Here is a 23,393-nt window from a genome sequence, read left to right on the forward strand (position 1 = left end):
TGAAGCCAGTGAGGAGATCAAGTGGGCCTGGCTTCTGGCCACAGAATTCTGAAGGTGGCTGAGAACTCATGAACTCATGGACATAGCCATGCAGGCAGGAGACTGGTGCCTGGACCTGCAGGACTCCAGACTTGTGGGTGAAACAAGCCCTCCACTTGGAGAAGTGTGGGACCCCCAAAGCAGCCTCAGTGTATGTCTGGGTCCTGCCTTGAATTCCTCTCAGATTGGGGTTTGGGGTGGGCCTGGCTCTGGACTGTGCTGGGGCTCTGGAGTGATACAACAATGTGCCTCGATCCCTGGGTGTGCTGTGCTGGGCCTGGGCCAACAGTAAAATGCCTGGAGTGCATGGTGAGCTCGTGGGGACCTGAACCCTGGAACAACAGCTACACCTGCATGTGGCCAAAACCACTGGGAGGAGTGGGGCTGTTTACCGACACCCCAGGCCTAGATTCAGCTGGAAATCTCAGGCTCAGCAAGAACAAAGAATGGTGGGCACAGTTCTCAAAGGCTCCTTTGGAGACCATAGGGAGAGACTCCTGTGACAGCTTCCCCATCTTCCGACCCTCACAGGCTGACGAAGGGGTTGGCCCAGGAGCCAGGAAGTCCGGGTGCCATCCCACGGTTCTCACCCAGCCTACTAAGACATGCTGTCTGGGTGTGCCATTTCTGCATCTGGACTGTGGGTGTGAATTCCTGCCAAAGGGCTCGAACAGAGAAGCTGGTCACTCACTCCCCAGGGCACATGCATACCTAAGTGGTGTATTCTCAACCCCTCCCACTGCAGCCTTGCAGTGTACAAATCCTGCCCACGACACCCACCTTGAGCCAGAGAGAATGCCGAGCATCATCACTGGCCCCTCTCCTTCCTGTCCTTGGATCTTACTGCGTCAGAAACCCCACACTACGGGGTTTTTACGTTTTTACTGGGAGAGCAGGTTGGAGGAATGAGCCAGCAAAGGTGGGGCTGGGAGAGCGATGGATGCTAGGGGGGGGGGGCGCTGAAAGAAGAATCTGAGTCTTTTTGGACTAGTCCTGAAGTTGTTCTCATTCTGCACCACTGGGGCGGCCAAGTGCAGGCTCTGGGAATAACACGTGCTGTGAAAGAGCCAAGAGAGGACACAAAAGTCTGTGGCTTGTGCTTTGCATGTGGAAGCCCTGGACTGGATCCCTGGCACTGTTGGGTTCCCAAGCGCTGAGTACTAAGAAGGTGAAGACCCAACCCCAATCTCAACCTCACGGATTAGAGTCACCCCACAAACCACATGGAGCACCCCAGTGCCTCTGTCATGGGCGCCACTGAGTTTCTGTGTTTCACAAGCCCTAAACACAACATGTCGTGGTGGCCCAGCAAACACTCGGAGGAGTCCATACTCCATACTTGGCTTTCCAAGAGGAGCCTTCTGGAAGGTGCTGCCAAATAGTATTGTATTTGGAAACCTGGTTCTCACACCAATTTCTGATTTTTCATTATCTTTTCCACAAGTGCTGGGCTTGTTTACAACTCGGTGGAGATGAAGCTGTTTCTTTCTTTCTTTTTTTTTTCTTTCAAAAAAAAAAAAAAAGGTATCACATCCTTCTGTTAGATGTGTTGTTGGCAACCGTTACTAGGGAGTGCAGGGTTCAGTTACAGACACACTGATGCCTGCTCTAATAATACTTTGCTCTGCATAGCTCAAATGCAGACACCTCTTGGCTAAGCAGGCCCACACATTTCAACAGCACAGGGCTTGAACCGGGACTCCCCAAGTGTCTCTGGGAAAAGGAGCACTCCTCAAGTCCCACTGGGGGGCCGGAGGCGGGAGAGGACTGAGCTGAGCAGAGGGGCACAAGACTTCCAATTCCTGTCATTCCAAAGGTCCTTTGCAAGAGTCACTCTTGCCCTCGGAGCGTCACCATCCCCAGTCATGCCTACATATTTCCCTGGGGAGGATCAGGGAGATTTTTGTGGTGATCTCTGGAAGCCAGGACCCTGGGTAGACTGCACTATGCCTTAAATCAGTAAACATCCGCCCATAAGTCAGGGAGAGCAGAACCTGCAAACTTGACAGAAGAGATGGGGTGGGTGGAAAAAGGGGGTTTGAGGCAGGTGGCAAATTTTCCCAGCTCTCTTGAGGGGTACAACAGTGTGATCTGAGAATGAGGTCCCTGCCTCCTCACATAAGCTGCTGTTAACACTCAGGACCAAGCAGAAGAAGGACCTAGAGGTGCCAAGGACAGAGAAGGGGCCGTTACTAGCCAAGAAAGAGAGGGGCTTCCTCTCAGCCCAAATGGGAAACTGAGGCCAAACCCAATGAAGGGATTGTTTTGGCAATGGCAGAGGCTGGATAGGGGGCGCTACAAACATCTAAGAGTATCTTGGGATGACTTCCCAGCTCACTCTGCCGTGGTAGGAACCCTGTGTATGCTTGTACAAAAGATGTGTCAAGAGCCTCTGGCATCCAGAGGTGCCTCTGGCACCTCACAGGGGAGTCTTGTGGATGGGGAGGCTGAGGCCCAGCACTGCCAAAAGGAACAGCTATCAAAGAAAACAGCCTTCTCAGGATGGATCCCTGCTCTGAATATCATGGAGAAAGAACCTGCCTCAGTTTACCTTTTAGAACAGCCACAGTGAGACAGATGGTTCCTTGATTTACCTGCCTACAACCACACTCAGATTGTGCCTCAGATTACCCTTTGATGCCCCTGCCCCAATGCTTACAACCCATCCGATCTCCACTATTTTACTATATACTCAAAGTGTGAGCAGCAAAACAAAACAAAACCCCCAAAACTAGCTGGAGAGAGCATAGCTATAGCACGAGCTTGCCTTGCACATGGCTAATATGGGTTTGATCCCAGGCATATCATGTGGTTCCCTGCTTCCCCCAGTAGTGAGCCCTGAACTTTCAGTGTAACCATGAAATCAAACACCAAAACTAAACAAAAAAGAAAGAGAAAGAAAGCGAAAAGGAAGGAAAAAAGAAAGAAGAAAAGCAAGCAAGCAAGAAATAAGAAAGAAAGGAAGGAAGGAAGGAAGGAAGGAAGGAAGGAAGGAAGGAAGGAAGGAAGGAAGGAAGGAAGGAAGGAAGGAAGGAAGGAAGAAAGAAAGAAAATAAAGAAAAGGATGACATCTAAGGCAGTGTTTTGGTGCTGTGGGGGTGATGACAGGGGCCCACGAGCCATGCTGTAGATCCCTGGAGGACGATGCTGTGTCTAGCTGTGAAGATGGACAAGCCCCCAGAACAGTTGTGGACCATCTGCCTCCTCAAGGGGGTTGCTCCCCAGCAGGGCAGGTGTCCCCCTCCTCTGCTAATGCCTGTCCACCACACTGGAGCCTGCCCTCTGCTCCTGCCATGCTGGCAGCCGTGTTGGCTGCCAAGTCCCCGGCAGCAAATGCTGCCACCAGGGAAGGAGGCGTCCCAGGCGGCTGCTGGAGCCATGTTCAAGGGCACTTCCTGCTTTGGCCACACTGCGGCCAGTGTCACCAAACTGGGTCCTGGCACATGCATGGGGAAGCAGCAGCTCACATAGGCCATGCTTGAGGTGGCACAGAGTAGAGATGGCTCAGAGGGCAGAGATAGGGAGCTTTCGGGGGAGTGGATGAAACTCAAGGAGAAAATCAGAGGTGACATCCAGCATAAGAGATGCCCATCAGGTTTGGCAGAAAATGAAATCCGGCAGGAAGAAGTGCCCAGAGTGTGAAGGACAGTTGGAGACCATGCCACACAGTCCCTTGTCTCTTTCTTTCTCTTTCTCTCTCCTTCCTTCCTTCCTTCCTTCCTTCCTTCCTTCCTTCCTTCCTTCCTTCCTTCCTTCCTTCCTTCCTTCCTTCCTTCCTTCCTTCCTTCCTTCCCTCCATCCTGCCCTCCCTCCCTTCCTCCCATGATGCCAAGTCACAGCACTGCAGCTGCATGCAAGGCACATGCCTTCCCTCCTGGATTTCGCCCTCGCCCCTGCTCTCTTTCTGTTTCTTCAGAGCATGGGTGGTGAGGGAGGACAGGGCTGGAATGTCTTCTGCACTCAGCTACCTCCTATGATCAGAGAGGAGAGCAGCTTAAAGAGGCCCAGTCAGATCAGCATCCTGAGACCTGTCACAGCTGGGGGCGTGATAGGGGGTCCAGGGCAGCCTCCTGCCAGTCTCTTGCTAAGGGAGTCTACCAGGTCTTGAATGGTGGCCTGAGGCTGAGAAATATACTGTGAGAAACAGAATCTTTTTTTTGTTTGTTTGTTTTTGGGCCACACCTGGTGACGCTCAGGGGTTACTCCTGGCTATGCGCTCAGAAGTTGCTCCTGGCTTGGGGGACCATATGGGACGCCGGGGGATCGAACCGCGGTCCATCCTAGGCTAGCGCAGGCAAGGCAGGCACCTTACCTCTAGCGCCACCGCCCGGCCCTGAGAAACAGAATCTTTGGAGGCTGGAGAGATAGTATGCTATGGAGAGTAGGATGCTTCCCTTGGACACAGATGATCCAGGTTTGATTCCCAACACACTCCCTATGGTCCCCAAGCCCCACTAGGAGTGATTCCTGAGCACAGAACCAGGAGTAAACCCTGAGCAATGGCCTGAAAACTGAAAACCAAACAAAACTAGAAACATACTCTTTAGAGGTTCTCTTCTCTGTGGATGTGACAGTTGGGGGGAGGTGGTGGGTGTGAAGAAGGGCCTGGGGGGCATTTAACTCTCTAAATACCTGACTCAAAAATGTCCTGTTAAGGGGCCAGAGGTTTGACTTGCATGTGGCTGACCTCGGTTCAATCCCCGACATCCCATATGGTCCCTTCAGCCTTCCAGGAGTAACTCCTGAGAGCCACAGGGTGTGGCCCCAAACAAAACAAAACAAAACAAAAGTATACCCTGTCAAAAAAAGGCCTTTCTGATTGGGGGGGGGGTGAAGGGACTAATGCCCAAACCTGAGTTGGGTTGAGGAGAAGGGACAGGGACCTGCAAAATCCTCCACTTTCCCACATGGACTTTTCCACAGAGGCTGAGAAATTCCCAGTCAGCCTGTTAGATGGCTGGAGATGAATCTCACAGACCTGCTGTGGCCCAGGGGCTCCTGGGCAAGGGAAGTATCCCCATTGGTCAGTCAAGTGCACATGGTTCTCAGGCTGTGCTCTGAGCCCTGCCCAGGTTGCACACTGCCATGTGCAGTGCAGGAACAAGAGGGTCAGGAACTCTAAGAAGGGGTTTTCACAGGAGAGGTTGCCAGGGAATGACCCTCTGTCCCCCCCCCCCAATGCAACCTGAATACTGAGGACCTTCAGCCTTGGAGGGCAGGCTCACCATCCACTCTGGGCTTTGTGTGTGGTCCAGCCAGGAGTGAGGGACAGACAGCTTGTCCCAACCCCCAGAGAAGGTTGTATTCCTCATCTTTCTTGACTTACTCTTGTCCCAAACCATCACAAAGCTGAAAAAGCATTGAGGGCACATCACAGCTTGGTCTCCTCAGCCTAAACTGTGTCAGATGCTTCGGTGCCTGAATTGGGCAAGGCTACCCGCCTGGACTGTTCCCAGGAATGGACTGAACCCTGGACTGGAAGTGAGAACAGGAAGGGATGAGATGGGACCAGTACACAGAAGGCTCAGGGCCAGAAGCACTTTTGGAGTGGCACCAAGTCACACCCAACTTGGAGAGACGTAGGTCATAGTAGGGCTCTTGGTATCTCTCTTCTGCTAAGAGTGGGGAGAAGTGGTGAGACCCAGAGGCAGCACAGCGAGGGCATCCTCTGCTGACTGCTCACTCAGGGGGAAAGACCTATGTTGAAACTCCTAACTTCTGAATTTCCTGAATGCTCACAGCTTTACATTCCCACTCCACCTTGGCCTCTTGTGCTCAGGTCCTGGGCTGCCAGCAGGATCTGCAGAGATGGATCCAAGGAGCCAAGAAGAGGCCAGGTGGGGAGGACATGGTACCACAGATCTTTACTTGCTTCCTCCTGCATCCCTCACATCTCACAGGACTCTCCCAGCTCCAAATGACCAAGCATGTTCTCTGAGTCCAGCACAGAGGCACGAGTTCCCTCTGTGCCTCAGCCACACTGTCTGGCAGTGATGGAGAGATGTGCTTTGTGTTCCCTGGGAAGGATGTCCTGTGGCAGCTCTGTGGGAGGGGTGCAGAGGTGCAGAAGGGAGAAAAGGCACACTCAAAATCCTGGGGGTAGCCTAGTGCCAGCTGACCTCATTGGCCAGGCGTGTCCCAGGTTTTAACCACAATGGTCTAGAAATCTTTTTTGGGGGGGAAGGAGCCAAAGCCCAGGCCAAAGGCCAACACTGTCCCTAACTCCCTCAGGCCTGGCTGACCAAGGCAGATAAATTGCACCCCACTGTGTCCCGTCCCCCCCCCCCCCCCAGGTCCTAGAACATTCTGGCCAGTGAGGAACAAGCCCGATGTGCAAATCCTTCAGGTAATGCGGGAATTCGTCACCAGGGGAGTGTGGGTGATCCAGGAACGGAACCTGATCGGGCCTGGAGAAGGAGGGGAGCAGGGACCTGGCTGGCCGGTGCGGTCGGGTTACAGGAGCTAGTTCTCCCTCCCGGTTTCCAGGGGAAAGAAGGCGGACCACAGCCAGGTGGTGAAGAACAGGCCGACACGGGGGATCATGAATAGGGCAAAATCATGAATAGAGTCCACTGGAGCCTTAAAACTGTCCCAGTGTCTAGACAGCCTTGCAGGGGGCTCTTGTGCTCACAATTCCTATTTCCAGAATATCCCAATTTTACCTTCCCTGAATTGGAAAGTCAATTTGCATGATAACGCCAGTAAAGGACCAAGTCTATAGAGATGACTTTCTTTCTCCAGCTTCCTTTCCCCATTGCAGAAGCTGTTCAGGACCCTTAGGTCCTGGGTCACTGCCCAAGGCAGAAGAACAGAGAGTAGCTGGGAAGGGGCCAAGTACTAGGAGCTATCAAAGGCACACACGTCCATCCCCCACTCAACCAAGGGTGCACAGATCAATGTGCAGAGGAGGGCAGAGAAGGGTGGGGTACTCCATGGGAATTGTTAAGGAGATCTTCTTGCCCTGGAAGTAATTTCAGGGAGCATAGCAAAGCTTTGCCCTTCTCTGGCCAAACTTAGCAGCAGTTATGACCAATGGCGCCACCTCATGGGGGTGTCCTGGTGGGGGAAGGAGGAAGAGAATGAAGAAGAGGAGGAGGAAGAGGAGGAGGAGGAGGAAGAAAAGAAGTCGGAGCCCAGAGGGTGAAGGCTAAGGACCAGTAAAGGCTCTTATCATGAAAACAGAAAGAGGGAAAGGCAGGTTAAACACTAAGAACCTATAAAATTATATTGGTGTGTTGTAACCATGGTGCACACACAAACATAGGCCAGCCCGGCCACTCAGCCCAGGGCTCTGGGGGCCTCTTCCCTTCTATAATTAACAAGACAAGGGTGAACCGGGAGAATTCCCATGGCAGGCACTGTCTGTAGCCTTCTGTCTAAGAGGAGCGCCTGCGTGTGTACATCTATGGATGTGTATAAGTGAGTATGTGTGTCTATGTGTGTGTGTGTGTGTGTGGCTATGTGTGCATATGTATATACATGAATGTGTGCATCTGTGTATATGTGTGTGTGAGGGTGTGGGTGTGGTGGGGTGGCGGCCGGCTCCTCACCTGCAGCATGTTGAGGAGCAGGCTCCGGAACTTGGTCCCCTCCACCATGAAGAGCGCCATCTTGTCACACAGCTTGGCGGCAGTGAAGGCAAAGCTACGGTCCGACACGGCCTTCTGGTAGATGGTGCGCACAATCTCGCCCAGCATCTCCTCGGAGTTGGTGGAGTTCTGCGCCTCCTCCATGAACGTGCTGAGCTTGGCCTCCACGTCACTGCTGTTATTGCGCAGGCTGTTGAGGATCTCGGCCAGCTTGTCCATCTTGTTCTGCTGAGGGGCGCTCGTCTCCACCCTCACTTCCTCCTGGACCCGTGGGGGAAAGACCAAGGGACACGTGAACGGAGATGGGATGCCCTGGGAGTAGAGAGAGGGCACTCCCCCCAAAGGTCTCCCCTCCCCTCTCTGGCACTGGCACTGGACCAGGTCACTTGGGCTCTCTGCTGACCTCCCTCATGGGTCAGTGGCACCCTGGGCACATCCTTCTGGAGAGTTCTAGCTCTTACCCAGAACTCACACACACCATTCATTAGTTCACGCTTTGTTTCAAGCAAGGATGGACTTACTAGAGACGAAATAAGGCCACACACTGATACCAGAGGGCAGGTGGGCCAGATGAAAAGGGGGTGTCCTAAGCTCTGCCAGAAGGTCCCAGGCAGGCCCTCTAGTGGCCACCTGGTCTTCTGGCCCTCGGCACCCCAAGCAAGGAGATAGTGTTTTTCCTGGGGTCCCTGGTGTCATGGACCTGGTTTGGAGTACTAAGGATACTATGATGCCCTGGTACCCCGCACAGCACAATCCTTGGTGGGTCCCTAAAATGCTGACACTTCTGGAAAGACTGATTCTTTTTGTTTATTTGTTTTCAGTTTATACCAGGCAATACTCAGGACTTATTCCTGGCTCTGAACTCAGGAATCATTCCTGGTGATGCTTGGGGGATCATATAGGCTGCCAAGGAATGAACCCAGGTCAGTCGTACAAGGCAAGCACCCTACCTGCTGTCCCATAGCTCTAGCAACCTTGGAAGATTGCTTCTGACACAAAACCCTTCCTCGTCACTATGTCTGGAACCAGAATGGGTGGGAGGAAGAAGAGGTATTTGGGCTAGAGGGTCTAGTGGGAAAGCAACTTGACTTGTAGCTCAAATCCTGGCACCACATATGTATGGCTCTCTGAGCCTGCCAGGAGCAATCCCCAAGCACAGAGCCAGGAGTGATCCCTGAGCACAGCCAGGAGTGAGCTTGAGTGCAGAGCTGGGTGTAGCACAATTGCCAGTCTCCTACAGGTCAAGCCTGTGTCTCAAACCCTGTGGACCTTCCCAGCGTTTCCACACTTGTTTTTCGGGTGGCTCCGAAAGGTTAGGTCACTGACCCATAGTCACTTTGCCAGGGTCAGGCAGCTGAGGTGCAGCCAGTCTGCTGCACTCAAAAGCCCACATTGTCTTCCCTTGACCACTCTGCAGTGGCCTGTTAGGAGCAGAAATAAATTGTCTAATAACCTTCCATCCTGGCTGGCAGACCACAGGGTCCTGGAACCATATTAGGGAATTCCTACACATTAGGGAATTCCTACACAGTTGAAAACCTCTTCGAAGCATGGGGAGGTCTGGGAATGAAGGAGGCAGATTCTCCGGGGGCTCGTGCTATGATGGGTACAGGTACAGCCTGTCCTATCTGTCTCAAGCACCAGCAGGGGCAGTGCAGAGGCTCTGAGCTGTGACAGGTGATCATGGAGTTTGTCCTTGCCAAGCACTATAGAGGAAGGTATTCTGACCTGCTGGCCCTGGGCCCTGGGGTGAAAGATTAAGGGGAGGAGCAGCAAAGAATATGAAAGCCTAGGAGAATATGAAGCCCTAGGAGCTGTGTGGGAAGTAAGGTGGGAACGCCTCTGGACAACTTTCCTTGCACCCTGGATAGAACTGACATTCTGAGTGCACAAAGGGGCCTTCTTGGATGGGCCCCTTCACTTCTTCAAGGCTCAGGGTTGCTCCCTGGTCTTGTCAACCAGGATGTGGGGACCAGGGCTAGGGCTGGGCGGAGGAGGGAGAGTCTCCAGGGGACAGACCTGGGGGCCTCTAAGCAGGTGCTACTTGGCTCACTGGGCCAGATGCCTCAATGCTAGTGTCTAGAGAGGTGGATAGACTTGGCCCTGTGGTGTCAGGGACCCCTGGCAGTGCAAAGGGGCCTCCAGGGCCAAACCCCTCCAGTGCTAGAAAGGTCCTGGAGTGCTGGGCACTAACTTGGACACTGGCAGGTGCCAATCATACCATGCTCCCTGGCCACAAGGAAGACTGCTTTGATGGAAGCCCTTGCATTCAGGGCCTTGCCAATGCAGGGTCATCATCTGGATGATGCCAAGAGTGAGGGTTTCCTTAAATCTTGTCCCTGTCTCTCTTGGCCCGATAAAGGAGAACATGGCAAGGCTGACACCACTTCCCCTACACTGCCCAGGAATCCTCAGGAGGAGAATGAGCCCTTCTGGACAGAGGGAGGAAACTCTATGCCTCTCTCCAGATGGCTTTTGGCGCATTAAGGCAGCTACTGAAAAGGTTCAAGGAGAAGCAGGCCTGCCCTGCACCTCTCCCTATTTCCCCCAGGTCTTTGAGCAAGTTGGAAGGTGAGGTGCCAGAGATGAAAGCCAGCTATGACCCAGTAGCCCACCTACTCATGTGTTCACCTCTCCCAGGCCTCCCCAGAGCAGAGAGCAGAGAAAAGCCACTTACCGGAGCCTTGTCCTTGAGTCTGCGCCGCAGTCTGTCTTTGGATGACTGGAGCAGGGTGACCCTGGGTTGCTCTGCCAACTGCTCGGGGACCCCAAAGTCTTTGCGCTTTGACTCGGAGGCCTCAGGAGTGCCTGGCTGTACTGGGAGCAGCTGTTCGGCAGGTTCCAGGGCCAGACTCTCGGGACTGCAGGGTGGCTCCAGGCCGCAGGATCCAGTGTCTCCTGGGATGTCCTCTGCTTTGGGGTTCTCCAGGGCCAGGCTCTCTTTGGCATTGCGGTGGGTGCTGGGCTCCCCCTTGTCACCTGGGGGATGCTTCATGTTGTTGTGGTGCCAGCGGCGGTTCTGGCTATAACCGTGGTGGGTGGGTCTCCCTGAGGCGTGGGGTGCCGAGCCCCCCTGGTAGGATTTCTGGTGGTCCCTGCTGTGTTTGGCATTGCCCGGCTGGTGGTCCCCATGCTGTTGGGGCTTGTTACCTCCTGGGGGTCTCTGTTGTCGCCTGCAAAGTCAAAGAGGAGAGAAACACATGCAGGGGAGTCAGTGGATAGGCTGCAATGGAGGGGGTCCCCCTCCAACACTAGGAGAAAAATTCAGAGACATTCAAGCACGTGGCAATAACACATTCGTTCACTTTGCTATTTTATTGCAGTGCTGGAGCTTGAACCCAGCGCCTCATGCTTTTCAGGCAGCTGCTCGTCTGCCTTCAGCATTAATTCTTTTATTTATTTGATTGCATTAATTCACCCACTGCATTTATTATTCCACAGCACTCATTTACCCACTATAGCCTACAGCCTACAATGCGTCTTCTGCAGGCCGGATTTACCTCAGCGGATTGAGCAGCACAGGTTAGCGAATGTAATTATAGAGCCTTGAGATGGAGACTTGACTCAAAATAGGACTTTTTTTTGTTTTGTTTTATTTCGGGCTACACTCAGTGGTGCTCAGAGGTTACTCCTAGGGGGTCATTTGTGATGCATCTGGAATCAAATGGAATCAAACCTGAGTCACCTGAGTGCAAATTAGGTGCCATCTCCACTGTCCTTTCTCTCTAGCCTCTCAAAATAAGTCTTTACCCTCTATTAGAATGCCCTACCTGATACATCTGCAGCATCAAAATTCAGAAGGTATGGGGATGGAGCGGTGGCACGGAGTGGTAAAGCATCTGCCTTGCCAGCACTAGCCTAGGATGAACCCCGGCATCCCATATGGTCCCCCAAGCCAGGAGCGATTTCTGAGCTCATAGCCAGGAGTAGCCCCTGAGCGTCACTGGGTGTGGCTCAAAAATACAAGAAAAAAAAATTCAGAAGGCATAACTGAGCACCCAGCAAACTCTGCTGCCTCAGGCACTGGAACCCTCTAGAATCAGCTGTGGTCATTTGTGCAAATCTCCCAAACCAACTCTGGAGGATCCCGGCAATAGAAATACACAGCAGCACATGACAATGACTTTAGCATGATGACATTTCAGAGCTCTAGCATTTGTTCAAGAGCTTTAGTTTTTTTCCTGTACTTTGATATCTTATGCTCAACGTAGTGGATATGCTTTAACTTGTGAGGGAAACTGGATTAGGTACATCCCTTTCTTCTACCTTGTCAAAGTCCCCTTATCCCTAGTACCTCAGAATGTGACTGCCTCTGGTAATAGGGCTTTCATTTATTTAAAAATGTTTTCTTTTGCTTTAGGGCCATATTTGGCTTTCCACAGGTACTACTGATGGCTCAGTGCTCAGAGGTTTCTACTGGTGGTACTTGGGGACTAGTGTGGTACCTACTGGGCATAGAATATCTGAGTTGGCTATATGCAGGGTAAGGTCAATCAATCTCCTTAAACTTCTGAAATAAAAAGGGCAGCAAGACTGGGGAGAGTACAGTGAAGTAAGACATTTGCCTTGCATGGAGTAGATCCCCTACATCACATAGATTTCCCTGAGAACTACCAGGAGTGATTCCTGAGTTCAGAGCCAGGAGTAATCCCTGAGCATTGCCAGGGTGTGGTCCCAAAACAAAACCAAAACAAAGAGTAGTTTTAAGTGTATAATAAAAGTTTGTTATCAAGCACCCCCATAAATAAGCAAAAAGATTTTTTTTGTATTACAGAGACTTCAAGATTTTCTCTCAGCACTTTTTAAATAAATAAATTAATTAATTAAGGTTTTTGGGCCACACCTGGTGATGCTCAGGGATTACTCCTGGTTTTGTGCTCAGAAATCACTCCTGCCAGGCTCAGAGGACCATATGAGATGGCGGGAATCAAACCTAGGTCTGCCCTGTGTCAGCCACATGCAAGGCAAATGTCCTACCACTGTGCTGTCGCTTCAGCACCACTCTCAGCAGTTTTCAAATGTGTAGGACAGTATCATTAAAGATCAATATCTTGCTATGTGTTACATCTCCATTTACTTATTTTACAACTAGAAATCTCACTTTTTTTTTTTGACCAGTTTACCTCCCTTTCTCCTTCTGGCAAACATCATCCATCCATCCATTCCTGATAACTGTGAACTTAGGTATTTATTTTAAGGTTTTACATTTAAGTGAGATCAGTCTGTACCTGTACCTATTTCTTCCTGTCTGATTAGTTTTTCTTTTATTAAACATTTATTTATTTAAGGGTTCTTTTTTTTTTTGTTTTGTTTTGTTTGTTTTTTGTTTTTGGGTCACACCTAGCAGATCTCAGGAATTACTCTTGGCTCTGTGCTCAGAAATCGCTCCTGGCATGCTCGGGGGACCATATGGGATGCCGGGATTTGAACCAATGACCTTCTGCATGAAAGGCAAACGCCTTACCTCCATGATATCTCTCTGGCCCCTCAGGGGTTACTCTTGGCTCTGAGCTCAGAAATGGATCCTGGCAGGCTCGGGGGACCATGTGCGATGCTGGGGAATTGAACCCAGGGCCGTTCCAGGTTGGCTGCATGCAAGGAAAATACCCTACCCACTTTACTATTGCTCCAGCCCCTAATTAGTTTTTCTTTTCTTTTTTCTTTTTCTTTTTGTTTTTTTTTTTGGGCCACACCCAGAAGTGCTCAGGGGTTGCTCCTGGCAGGCACAGGGGACCATATGGGATGCCGGGATTTGAACCAACCACCTTAGGTCCTGGGTTGGCTGCTTGCAAGGCAAATGCTGTTGTGCTATCTCTCTGGCCCCCAATTAGTTTTTCTTAATACATTTTATTGGTGTTTGTTTGGGGCCACACTCAGTGGTGCTCAGGGTTTACTCCTAGTTTTGTGCTCCAGGATCACTCCTGGTGGGATTTGGAGGAACATAAAGGCTGCCAGAGACTGAATCCAGATCAGTAGAATGCAAGGCAAGCACCCTCCCCACTATATATCTCTCCATCCTCTATATCTATACTGTAGAAAATGGCAAGATCTCATCCTGTTTTGATAGTCAACAATCTGGCTTAGTCATGAGGATGCATATATTCTACAAAATGAATCATGGTGATTTTATTATGATTATTATGTCAATGCCACTGACTAAATGTATAGATTTGGTAGTACTGCTTAGTTTGAACCTAGACTAAGGCTATGGCTTACTGGGATCTGCACTGCATATGCAGCCCATAATAGGAGGAGACATCATTAAGTAGGTGGGACTGCTCACACCTTCCTGTACCCATTCATCTCTCTAAGAGAGGTGGGCTGTGCTCATGATCTCAGCTCCTGCAGATACTGCTGCCATGAATATGGGGACCTGAGTACAACTAATTTGAATCAGTGCTTTAGTGCTTTGTTTTTTCCCAGAAGAAAAGTGACTGAATAATATGGTAACTAGCTTTTATTTTATTTTATTTTTTTATTTGTATGTTTGTTTGGGGGCCATACTTAGTAGTGCTCAGGGCTTACTCCTGGCTCTGCTCAGGGATCACTCTTGGGGTGTGCTTGGGGGACCATATATGTTGCCATGTGCAAGGCAACCCATCTCTCCAGCTCCTACTTTCAGTGTTTTTGAGGGACCTCTGTACTGTTTTCCTTCATGGCTGCCCAAGTTAACATTCTCACCAATGCTTTTTCTTTTCTTTCTGAGAATGGCCATGCTAAAAGTGTGATCTGACATATTTCATCCTGGTTTTGACTGGCTTGGCCCTGATACTTGGCATCTTTTCATGTGCCTGTTGGCCATTTGTATGTCTTGTTTGGAAAACATGTCCGTTCAGCACTTCAGACTCTTTAAAATTCAATGTTCAGAAAGTGAGTTGGACAACCTCTTTACATTAACTCCTTGGATGTGATTTGGACATATGATTTGGAATTTTTCTCTTCATGTAGTTGGGTTGCCTTTTCATTATGTTGAGGATTTCTCTGGGCAGGTTTTTAATTGAATGCATTTCCGCTTAATTTTATTTTCTTTTTTTTTTTTTTTTTTTTTTTTTTGTGGTTTTTGGGTCACACCCGGCAGTGCTCAGGGTTACTCCTGGCTCCATGCTCAGAAATTGCTCCTGGCAGGCACGGGGGACCATATGGGACGCTGGGATTCGAACCGATGACCTCTTGCATGAAAGGCAAACGCCTTACCTCCATGCTATCTCTCCAGCCCCTTAATTTTATTTTCAAGGGTCGAATCCAAAAAGCACCTCAAAGTCTGATGTCAAGGAACTTTGTGATTTGATTATGCTTTATTGTAGGATTTTTAAGGCTCGAGGCCTAATAGTCAACTCTCCAATCCATACTGAATCAATTTTTGGTGTCGTAAGTAGGACTGAATTTAATAGCAGAATGTTAATATTTAAGACAAGTCATTGGAGAAAAAGAAAGAGATCTTCTATTCCCTTTCTTTTCCCGGTTTCCTCCATGGCAACACATTATAAAATTATGGTGCAATATCACTCCCAGGACTTTGACACCAATCTAGCCCAGACAGAGAACATCCTGGCCAAAAAAAGGATTTCTATCTACAACCTCTAGATGGCCAAGCCTTCAGTCTACACCCCTGCTCTTTAGTCCCAAGAAATGGTGACCTTAGTCCCCAATTCTCTTGCATCCTGGTCTCAAGCATAGGGTTGGGCACATGGCTCAGTGGCAGAGCTCCTACCTCATGGCTCTGTGCCTCATCTTGGGACCCAGGGGACACTGCCACTGCAACCTCCCAGTGCCACTATGAAACTCAGAGGACAGTGACTGACAGTGTGACAACAGAAACACAACACGTAGTGAGCAAGCACACATATCTGTAGAATGGGACTGCAATGGGATCAGAACCCTGTGAGAGTGGCTATTTCATTCAGCACAATTCCTGCTGGTGCATCCAGAAGGCATCTGGTATGGAAAGGGCAGTGGAGGAGGTCATGCTTTTCTCTGCTGGGCACAGACATAGCACAGATGTGGTGGTCATTGACAGCTGAAATGCTGCTGGAGGATCCTGGTCTGGGCCATGGCTGGCTACTACATATAAAGCTACAAGAACAAATTGCTTTATGCAGACTTGGTCTTTGTTTTTCTGGATAAATGTCTGGGTTCCAATGCTGGGCTATGGGCAACCAGGTGCTTATTTAATTTTCAATTTGGGACCACACTATGCGGTGCTCAGAACTTACTCTTACTTCTGCGGTCAATAATCACTCCTGGTGAGTGGGAGGTGGGCACAGTAAGTGATGTGTATGGGCTTAAACCACAGTCAGCTGTGTGTGTGCAAGGCAAGTGGTCCAAACACCTGTACTATCTCTCTACCCTATTTAAAACAGACATTTTAAGAATCAGTTAAATTTCCCAGAAAGGCTACACCATTTCCCCATCCCATCTGCTTAACAAAGTTTCCTGCCATGATTTTTGGGTGATTCTTCAGCAGCCCCTTACCCTCTCTACTTCCTACCTCTGATGGAAGGAGTCCCTGGCCCATCATAATTGCTCAGTCCAAGCACATGCCCTTATCAGTTCTTCTGGTACGGCAGGTGAAATGTCTCCCTGTCAGTTCCAGCACCAGCTCTCGTGGGCACCCTCCCTACTGTCCTGGAACCTGACCACAGCATTTTTCGTGTCACTAAGAAGGTTTTCACTTGCCGCCCTTAGTCTTTCTCCTATCTTTTTTGCTGAGACCAACTGTTCATTCCATTTGTTTCAGGTGGGTTCCCAACTACCCTCTGATGCTGTCACTTGGGCTGCAGGGAACCCTTGGGTACTGGCATCTCTTAGCTCTTTCTCACTCAATGAAGCTTTTTTGAGTGTTGACAAGGCAAGGAATTTTCCCACGGAAATTTGGAAGTTAGGAGATTCTGGACTCAATTGTGTCTCTGTGAGAGATGCTTCCTCTGACCTTTGCTCTGAAAGTGGAAGGAATCATGCTGATGAGGGCAGGAAAGGGAAATCAGTTCTAGGGATTCCACCGCCCCCATACGTGAGGTCCGTACTGCTGGGCAAAGGTAGTTCAAGTGCTCCTTTTTGAGGTGGTCCTGGCTGGGAGCAAAGGGGTGGCACCATGTTCTTGAACCCACAGGGCAGGTTCACAGACTCCTCATTGGCCTTCGCTGACATAGAGATGAGCCCAACTCCTCACTCAACCCCGACTCTGCCAAGATCAAGAGATGGGGCTCAAACATTTGTCCTAGCTGTGCAGGGTGGAAGCCACTATCATGGAGGTGAGTCTGAGTTCAGTGCTTTCTGGGCACAATGTTGGTTTGAATTTCCCTCTCAGAGCCTAGAACACAGCTCATGAGGGCACTTGACCTGCATGTGGGAGGCCCTGGGATTCATCCCTGGCACCACCAGAAAAATAAAATAAAACTTGAAGTGGGGTCTGAGCATTTGTACAGTGAGTAAGGTGTTTGTATTGTATATTGGGGCCAACTGGGGTTCAATTTCTGACATCCCATATGGTCCCCCAGGAGTAATTCCTGAGTGCAAAGCCAGGAGTAAGCCCTGAGCTGGGTGTAGTTTCCAAACCAAAAAAGTTCCCCAAATACAAGACCCAAAACCCACAACCTTGCAGTATTGCTTGATTGTCCCTTCCCTGTCCCTCTGACCAGAGATAGTAGGTTCTGTGGGTACCTTGGGGAGGGGCCTGGGCTGTGGCTTTTTTAGCTCCCAGCCTAGGTTCTCTGGGAACCAAGAAAAGCAATAGGAGGGCATCTGTTTGGGGGAGGGTGGCCCCTTCTCTCACCTTTCTGAGGTCCCTGACATTTGCTTTCCTTTGTTTCTTCTTTTGGATCTGGGGTCTTCACTCGGCAGTGCTTGGAGGCTACTTGGGGCTTTCACCTGCAGGTGGTGTGTGTGTGTGTGTGTGTGTGTGTGTGTGTGTGTGTGTGTGTGTGTGTGTGTGAGATTGAAACCGGGACTCCTGAATGTGAATGTGAAGCCTGCACTCAGCCTGTTGGGCATCTCTCAGGCCAGAATTCTCCCTCGTCTCACTTTTCCATTACTTCCAACACACTGTGCTGGCTTCCTCCCCCTCTTCATCTTGTGAGTAATGTTTAAAGCCTGAGAAGAAACTCGGAATTTCCCTGGGAGATCACGCCTGATTTTTCACAACTTCTGTCATCCTTATTTAGCACTTTGGTGGCGCCTGCGGTTCGGGCCCAGAGAAGGGAAGAACCCCCAGGGACGGCCATTCCTAGTAACTGTCCAGAGCCTGTCTCCCCACTTCCCACTTGTCACAGCAGGGATTTCCCTCTCAGTCCCAACATCCTCCTCCTGGTCCCTGCCCCCACACAACAAACCCCACAAAGCCACTTCTGCCTACCCGAGGAGAGAGAGAGAGAGAGAGAGAGAGAGAGAGAGAGAGAGAGAGAGAGAGAGAGAGAGAGAGAGAGAGAGAGAGAGAGAGAGAGAGAGAGAGAGAGAGAGAGAGAGAGAGGAGAGAGAGAGAGAGAGGAGAGAGAGAGAGAGAGAGAGAGAGAGAGAGAGAGAGAGAGAGAGAGAGAGAGAGAGAGAGAGAGGTGGGGGGGTTCCGATGAGGACCAAAGGCACTGGAGAACAATGACTGGTAGGATTGAGAATGTGGCAGAACGGCACTGCCTGGTTCCAGAGAACTTCAAGTCATAAATGACTTCAAGTGCCATGGATCAGACCCCCCCCCCCCCCGCATACCCCCCATGCAGCTCCTATGAAAGGTTCACAGGCTCACATACGTGGGACAGGGCCTGGGGTTCTGTCCTTCATTGCTCAGCTGGGGCAGCAAGACCAATGGACACAAAGGGGGGCTGCATTGGTCTGGGGCTCGGGCCAAAGGAGCTTGGCCTGGCCAGGAGGAGCTGAGGCCCTCGGAGGTGGGTAAAGGCACTTTCTTCTCTTTCCTCCTCTCTGCTCGAGGCTTCATTCTGAGTCCCTTCCTTTCGATACTCCCTCTTTCTTCCGCTTTCAGTAAGAGGGGCATCCAGCCATCCCCCATGACCCCAAGGCTCTCTCCCCTCTGGCCAGGTCCACATACTGTCTCTTCCCTTCCAACTGCTGCAGCAAAATGCCCCATACCTCACTGGAGCACAGGCCTGGGCTGATGGAATCTGAGGCTCCTGATTGCCAACTCAGAGCAAATGAGGGTTCCTAATGAGGGGTACAGTGGTTCTGAGAATGGAGGCTCCACTTCCTGAGCACTGAGGTCAACCAGGGCTCAGGCAGAGGGCGCTGCACTGACACATGGGAGTGGATGGGCGAGTGCCAGGTGGGCTAGTGTCTCTAGTGGGGTGGTTTCTCTCTCACCCATTGGAAAAGTGTCTGAGCAGAACAGATAATGGGACAGAGGATGTTCCCTTCTCTCTTTCCCTCTGCACACTTGCCTACATAATTAGGCAGGGATCTCATGCCCCGACACACAGCAGAGTTACGAAGGGCTCTTGAGCTGCACATCAAGGATCTTGCCACCTCACACACAGCTGTAGCTGGTGGCAAAGGAAAGGTGGGAAGCTGGGGAACCGCTGGGGTCTGAGAGAGGCCCAGAGGCAGACTGTCAGGGTATAGTCCTAAAGAGGCAGTGGCAAGAGCTCAACCTAGGACAGCAAGCACTGGACAGAATGGCTGAAGGCCAAGGTCAGGTCATAGGACACTGAATGGGGGCAGACAGTGAGGGATAGAACTTCAGAAGTCATACATCAGACCAAGGGACAGGGTGAGTGGCATAGTCCACGGGTCAGAGGAGAGGCCTCGGCATTGGGGAAGGATCTGGACTACCTACTTGAACTGCACAGTAGTGGAGTTTACTTGGTTTTTCACCTGCAACTCATTTGTTTATTTGTTTTTATTTGGGGGCCATACCCGGCGGTGCTCCAGAGTTATTCCTGGTTCTGTCATCAGAAATCTGGTGGGTTTGGGGGACTGTATGGAATGCTGGGGATCAAACCTCAGTTGGCTGCGTGCAAGGCAAACACCCTACCCATTGTGCTATGACTCTAGCCACAAAATTCTCGCTTCTTACTCTTCTGAGTTCTGTCTGCAAATCTGCAAATCTTTCATACAATTCTCAAGAACCCACCAGCTGGATAATCACCATAAAGAAGACAATGTGTAGAGAAGGTCAGAGACTCAACACCTGGCCACTGTGCACGGGACAGTGGAGGGGTCTCAGGCATAGGCCTCGCCTGTCCCCACCTGTTTTCGAGTTTTGGGAGGAGGGAACTTCTTAAATAGTGCTCAAGGGAGCCAAGGGCTACTTCCAGGCAGTCCAATGTTTGGGCCTAGTGAGGTGGCATTATTCAGAACTGGGGTGCTAGGGACTACCAGAGGCACTCAAGCTGGCAGTGATGTGAGGCAATTTCTCCTGGCCGCAGAGCTCCCACCTCCCTCTGCCCATGTCCTAAATGCCCTCAGTGCTGTCTCCTCATTACCCTACTGGCTTGGACCACACAAGTGTTGAGACATGCTGGGAAGTGGCCTGACACTGCCAATCTTGGCCAGCCGGGGAAGGTCCTGAGAGACTTGGGACCAAGCCACATCCTCCAGCACTGGGCACCCCAACCCCTCCTATGGCTTCCTATGCTCAGGTCTTTGAAGGAACTGTGTCAGTGGTCCTGGGCAGAACATGCCCAAACCAGCTATCTGGGTAGTGTTTGCCTCTGGCGACTTTCACTGCCACGGTTCTTCTGGCACCCAGGAAACCTGTGCGCTCAGGGGGGCTAGGGGCTAGCCTAGCCCCTAGGATGGGGAGGGGGGAAGGGGAGTAGCCCAGCTGGAGCAACTAGGCACAGCATTACTCCCTGGCCTGCTCATTAGTGTTGATCTCCCGGGAGGTGCTCCTGGGTGGGGGTGCTGGAGATAAGATTAATATTCCATTTGTGCAGCTGGCAACACCTGCTGAGGGGGAAAATGCCTTTCCTCTTCTTTTCTTCTCTTCTGAGAATGGAAATTGTCAGCCGGCTTTTTCCATCACTCATTTAGTTCATTCTTCCTTCTGTGGGTTCTGAAATCAGATGTCTTGTTTCACTCACGCTTTTTTTTATATAAAAAAAAATGAAAGAAAGAAAGAAGGTTCTCAGAACACCACAGCTGCATTTGGGGAGGTGGGAGTCGGCAAAATTACTTCAGATTTTTTCTTCCTCCCAATATAAATGGCTTTCATGGCAATCCAAATGCAGACAAACATCTCTCAGTTTTGTTTTTTGTTATTGTTATTGTTTTTTATTTTCGTAATTGTTCCCAAGTAGATAGTCTGTGGGTCCTGGACTTCTGGTGCTCTGGCGGCCTGGTGCTTGACCGCATAATTTGTAGGTCTGCCTGACAATTTCTGCAGACAGAATTCTTAGGATCAGTGGTTTGAAAGCTCCACCTGGGTTCCTATTTCTGCTTCTATCTCCAACCTCACTCACCTACATACATGTGCCCTACTGGGCACCCCTTCCCTGGCCCAAAGCTGGAAGAATCTGGATGGGGCCTCTTGAGCTTGGACCTTCAGGCTTCTGTTGCTCAGGCACTGCTCAGCTCAGACCCAGCAGCAGGGCCTGGACATGGAGTTAACTGCTGACAAATTAAGGAGAAGCAGCAAGGGAGTCTCACTCGCTCCCCTCCAGCTACGGGAAACATAAGGTGCAATGGGACAGGCTCAGAGTGGCCAGATGAACTCAACATCTTCCCTTCAGGCGAGAATTATCATCTGGGTCTGTGCTGGCTGCTCCTTGATGTGTGGAAACTCAAACCCCTGCCCTCAGCTCTGAGCCTGTGCAACTCTCCTGGTGGCTTGGCTCTGGGTCACTTGCCTCTCTGGCTCTCTGCTCAAGAGTCAAAGCATGGCATCAGAGAGGGTGCTTTTTTCTCTCAAGGGTACCTAGCCTACCCTGCCTGAAAAGCCCACTAGTTTTGGGTAGAAGTTAGTGCCACTCTGGCTGAGTGTCTCTGACAGCCTCTCCACTGCCTCCCAGAGACGGCTAGAACCTTTCCCTGTACTTAGCCAGTCTATGACTCTCCACTGGCTCCACGTTGGGAAGGGAGTGATTCAGCCCAGAGCAGGCGCGTTCTCCAGTAGTAGGTGGAAATTCCAGAGCTCTGGGCCAGAAGTGTTCTGCGAAATACACCTGGCCAGCCCGAAGGTGGAGAAGCATCTCATGATGGAGCAAGTGAGGGCAGGGCTGATGGAAGCTGTCAATGGTGCCATCTGGATGCTCTGGGATTCCACTCTGTTGGCCTTGAGTACTGAAGGTCAAGAAGATGTTGGTAGGCTTGAGGGTGCCTTTAAGCCCCTTCTCTAATTCCATGAGAGATCCAAGGCCACTTTCTCCAGCTCCTATCAGTGCCCTTGTTCTCTAAGCCCATTACTGTAGTTGTTATAGGAGACTCAGGTCACAGGAGAGTTTCGTGTACAGTTTTAGGGAGCTCCTGCTTCTTTTAGAGGAGCTAGATTCTCCTAGCTGAATCTCCCCCAAGCCCTGGCTGGTTGGTAGTCTTTCACGCCCTCCTGAGTGGTTCTGCAGCTTGTAGAGATGTGACAGGAGGGAGGGGGGACATAGCCAGAACTTGCTGAACCATGACTCCATCTGGCCATGAGCAAGGATGGGGCAGGGCCATGGAGGCCCATCCTGTCTGGTCCTGTGTCACTTGCCTTGACCCTGAATGGGGAGAGGGTCCAGTGCACCACTGGCCTTGAGAAGTTAAGGGGCTATAGGAAGGCCCAGTGTGGACCTGCAGGAGGAGGCAGAACTGGGCTTTGAACTCTAGGAGTTTAGCTTTAAGAACTGGGCGCCCCATCTTGGGTTTGGAGCCTGTTCTACACACTGATGCAGAGTCATGGAAACTCCAACCCAAAATCTGGGATCTTACCAGTCCCTATGGATTTAGGGAGATGGGCTCTGGTCTGGGGCACCTGGCAGCAGGTGAGTGTGTGTGTGTGTGTGTGTGTGTGTGTGTGTGTGTGTGTGTGTGTGTGTGAGTGTGTGTCTGGGTTGGTAGGTCCTGCATGGAGTTATGGAGGTATGGACTCACTGCATCTGGGAAGAAATAGGCCCATGTGTGGTCCCCATTTCTATCTGCACTAGGGCACTCTTCCCCTCTCAGCCTTATACTTCCTATGGACACAGGGCTGGTGGGTGAGTGTGTGGTTGGGGCCCTGGGTGGGTTCAGACATAGGCTCCTCACTTTCCTCTCTGAGGCCTTGGGCAAACACCTTTCTTTGGGGGTGGAAATCAGGGCTCTGAGATTTACTAAACTGACAAGCCTTTTTTGCGGAGCTCATCTCAACCCCACTAACAATCAACTGCAACCCCAATTCTGTTTCTGTCAGCACCAATTTGCTGAGCAGCTTCAACACCCATACCCAATCTCTGGCTTTCCATGTGCTGGAGGGGAACAAGCAATTCCCACAGGAAGCCCCACTTTTGGCGAGGCCCCTGGTCCTATATATCTCTGATTGGTCACCAGGCTGGTCTGAGGGATGTGTACAGCACAGCCAAGTGTCTGCAAAACACTCCAGTGCAGCACCAATTTGAGGCCCTCCTTCCGCCTGGGGTGCAGCGGGCATTCCAAGAATCCTGGTCCTGAGCCTTCCCGGCTGCATGAGGTCAGGGGTGAGTTTAAGCCGTGGTCAGGCCCTAAGCTTCCAGAGGAAGCCGCGCCCTTCCGGCCGGCCCGGGCCAGCGGTTTCTGGGACCCGTCCATGCAGTCCCGCACTGAGTCTGGGCATCCCTCTGGGCATCCCCCAGTCCTGTTCTCACCACAGGCACCCGCCCACTCTGAGTA

General features: G+C 51.0%; 2 protein-coding genes across 2 annotated transcripts in view; one reads left to right on the forward strand and one right to left on the reverse strand.

Moving 5' to 3' along the window:
* The window catches only part of SMAD2 (SMAD family member 2), a 961,241-nt gene that overhangs the window by 239,250 nt on the left and 698,598 nt on the right, over nt 1-23,393 (forward strand). The gene's annotated exons all lie outside the window — the stretch shown is intronic.
* CTIF (cap binding complex dependent translation initiation factor) overlaps nt 1-23,393 on the reverse strand; it is a 177,422-nt gene that overhangs the window by 75,027 nt on the left and 79,002 nt on the right. The window contains exons 7-8 of the mRNA XM_049781546.1: nt 10,306-10,801; nt 7,590-7,889 (exon numbers count right to left, since the gene is read on the reverse strand). Coding sequence (XP_049637503.1) covers nt 7,590-7,889; nt 10,306-10,801 — 796 coding nt within the window. The remainder of the gene's footprint in view (nt 1-7,589; nt 7,890-10,305; nt 10,802-23,393) is intronic.

This window comes from Suncus etruscus, chromosome 10 (genome assembly GCF_024139225.1).
Source record: "Suncus etruscus isolate mSunEtr1 chromosome 10, mSunEtr1.pri.cur, whole genome shotgun sequence".
Classification (NCBI taxonomy): Eukaryota; Metazoa; Chordata; class Mammalia; order Eulipotyphla; family Soricidae; genus Suncus; species Suncus etruscus.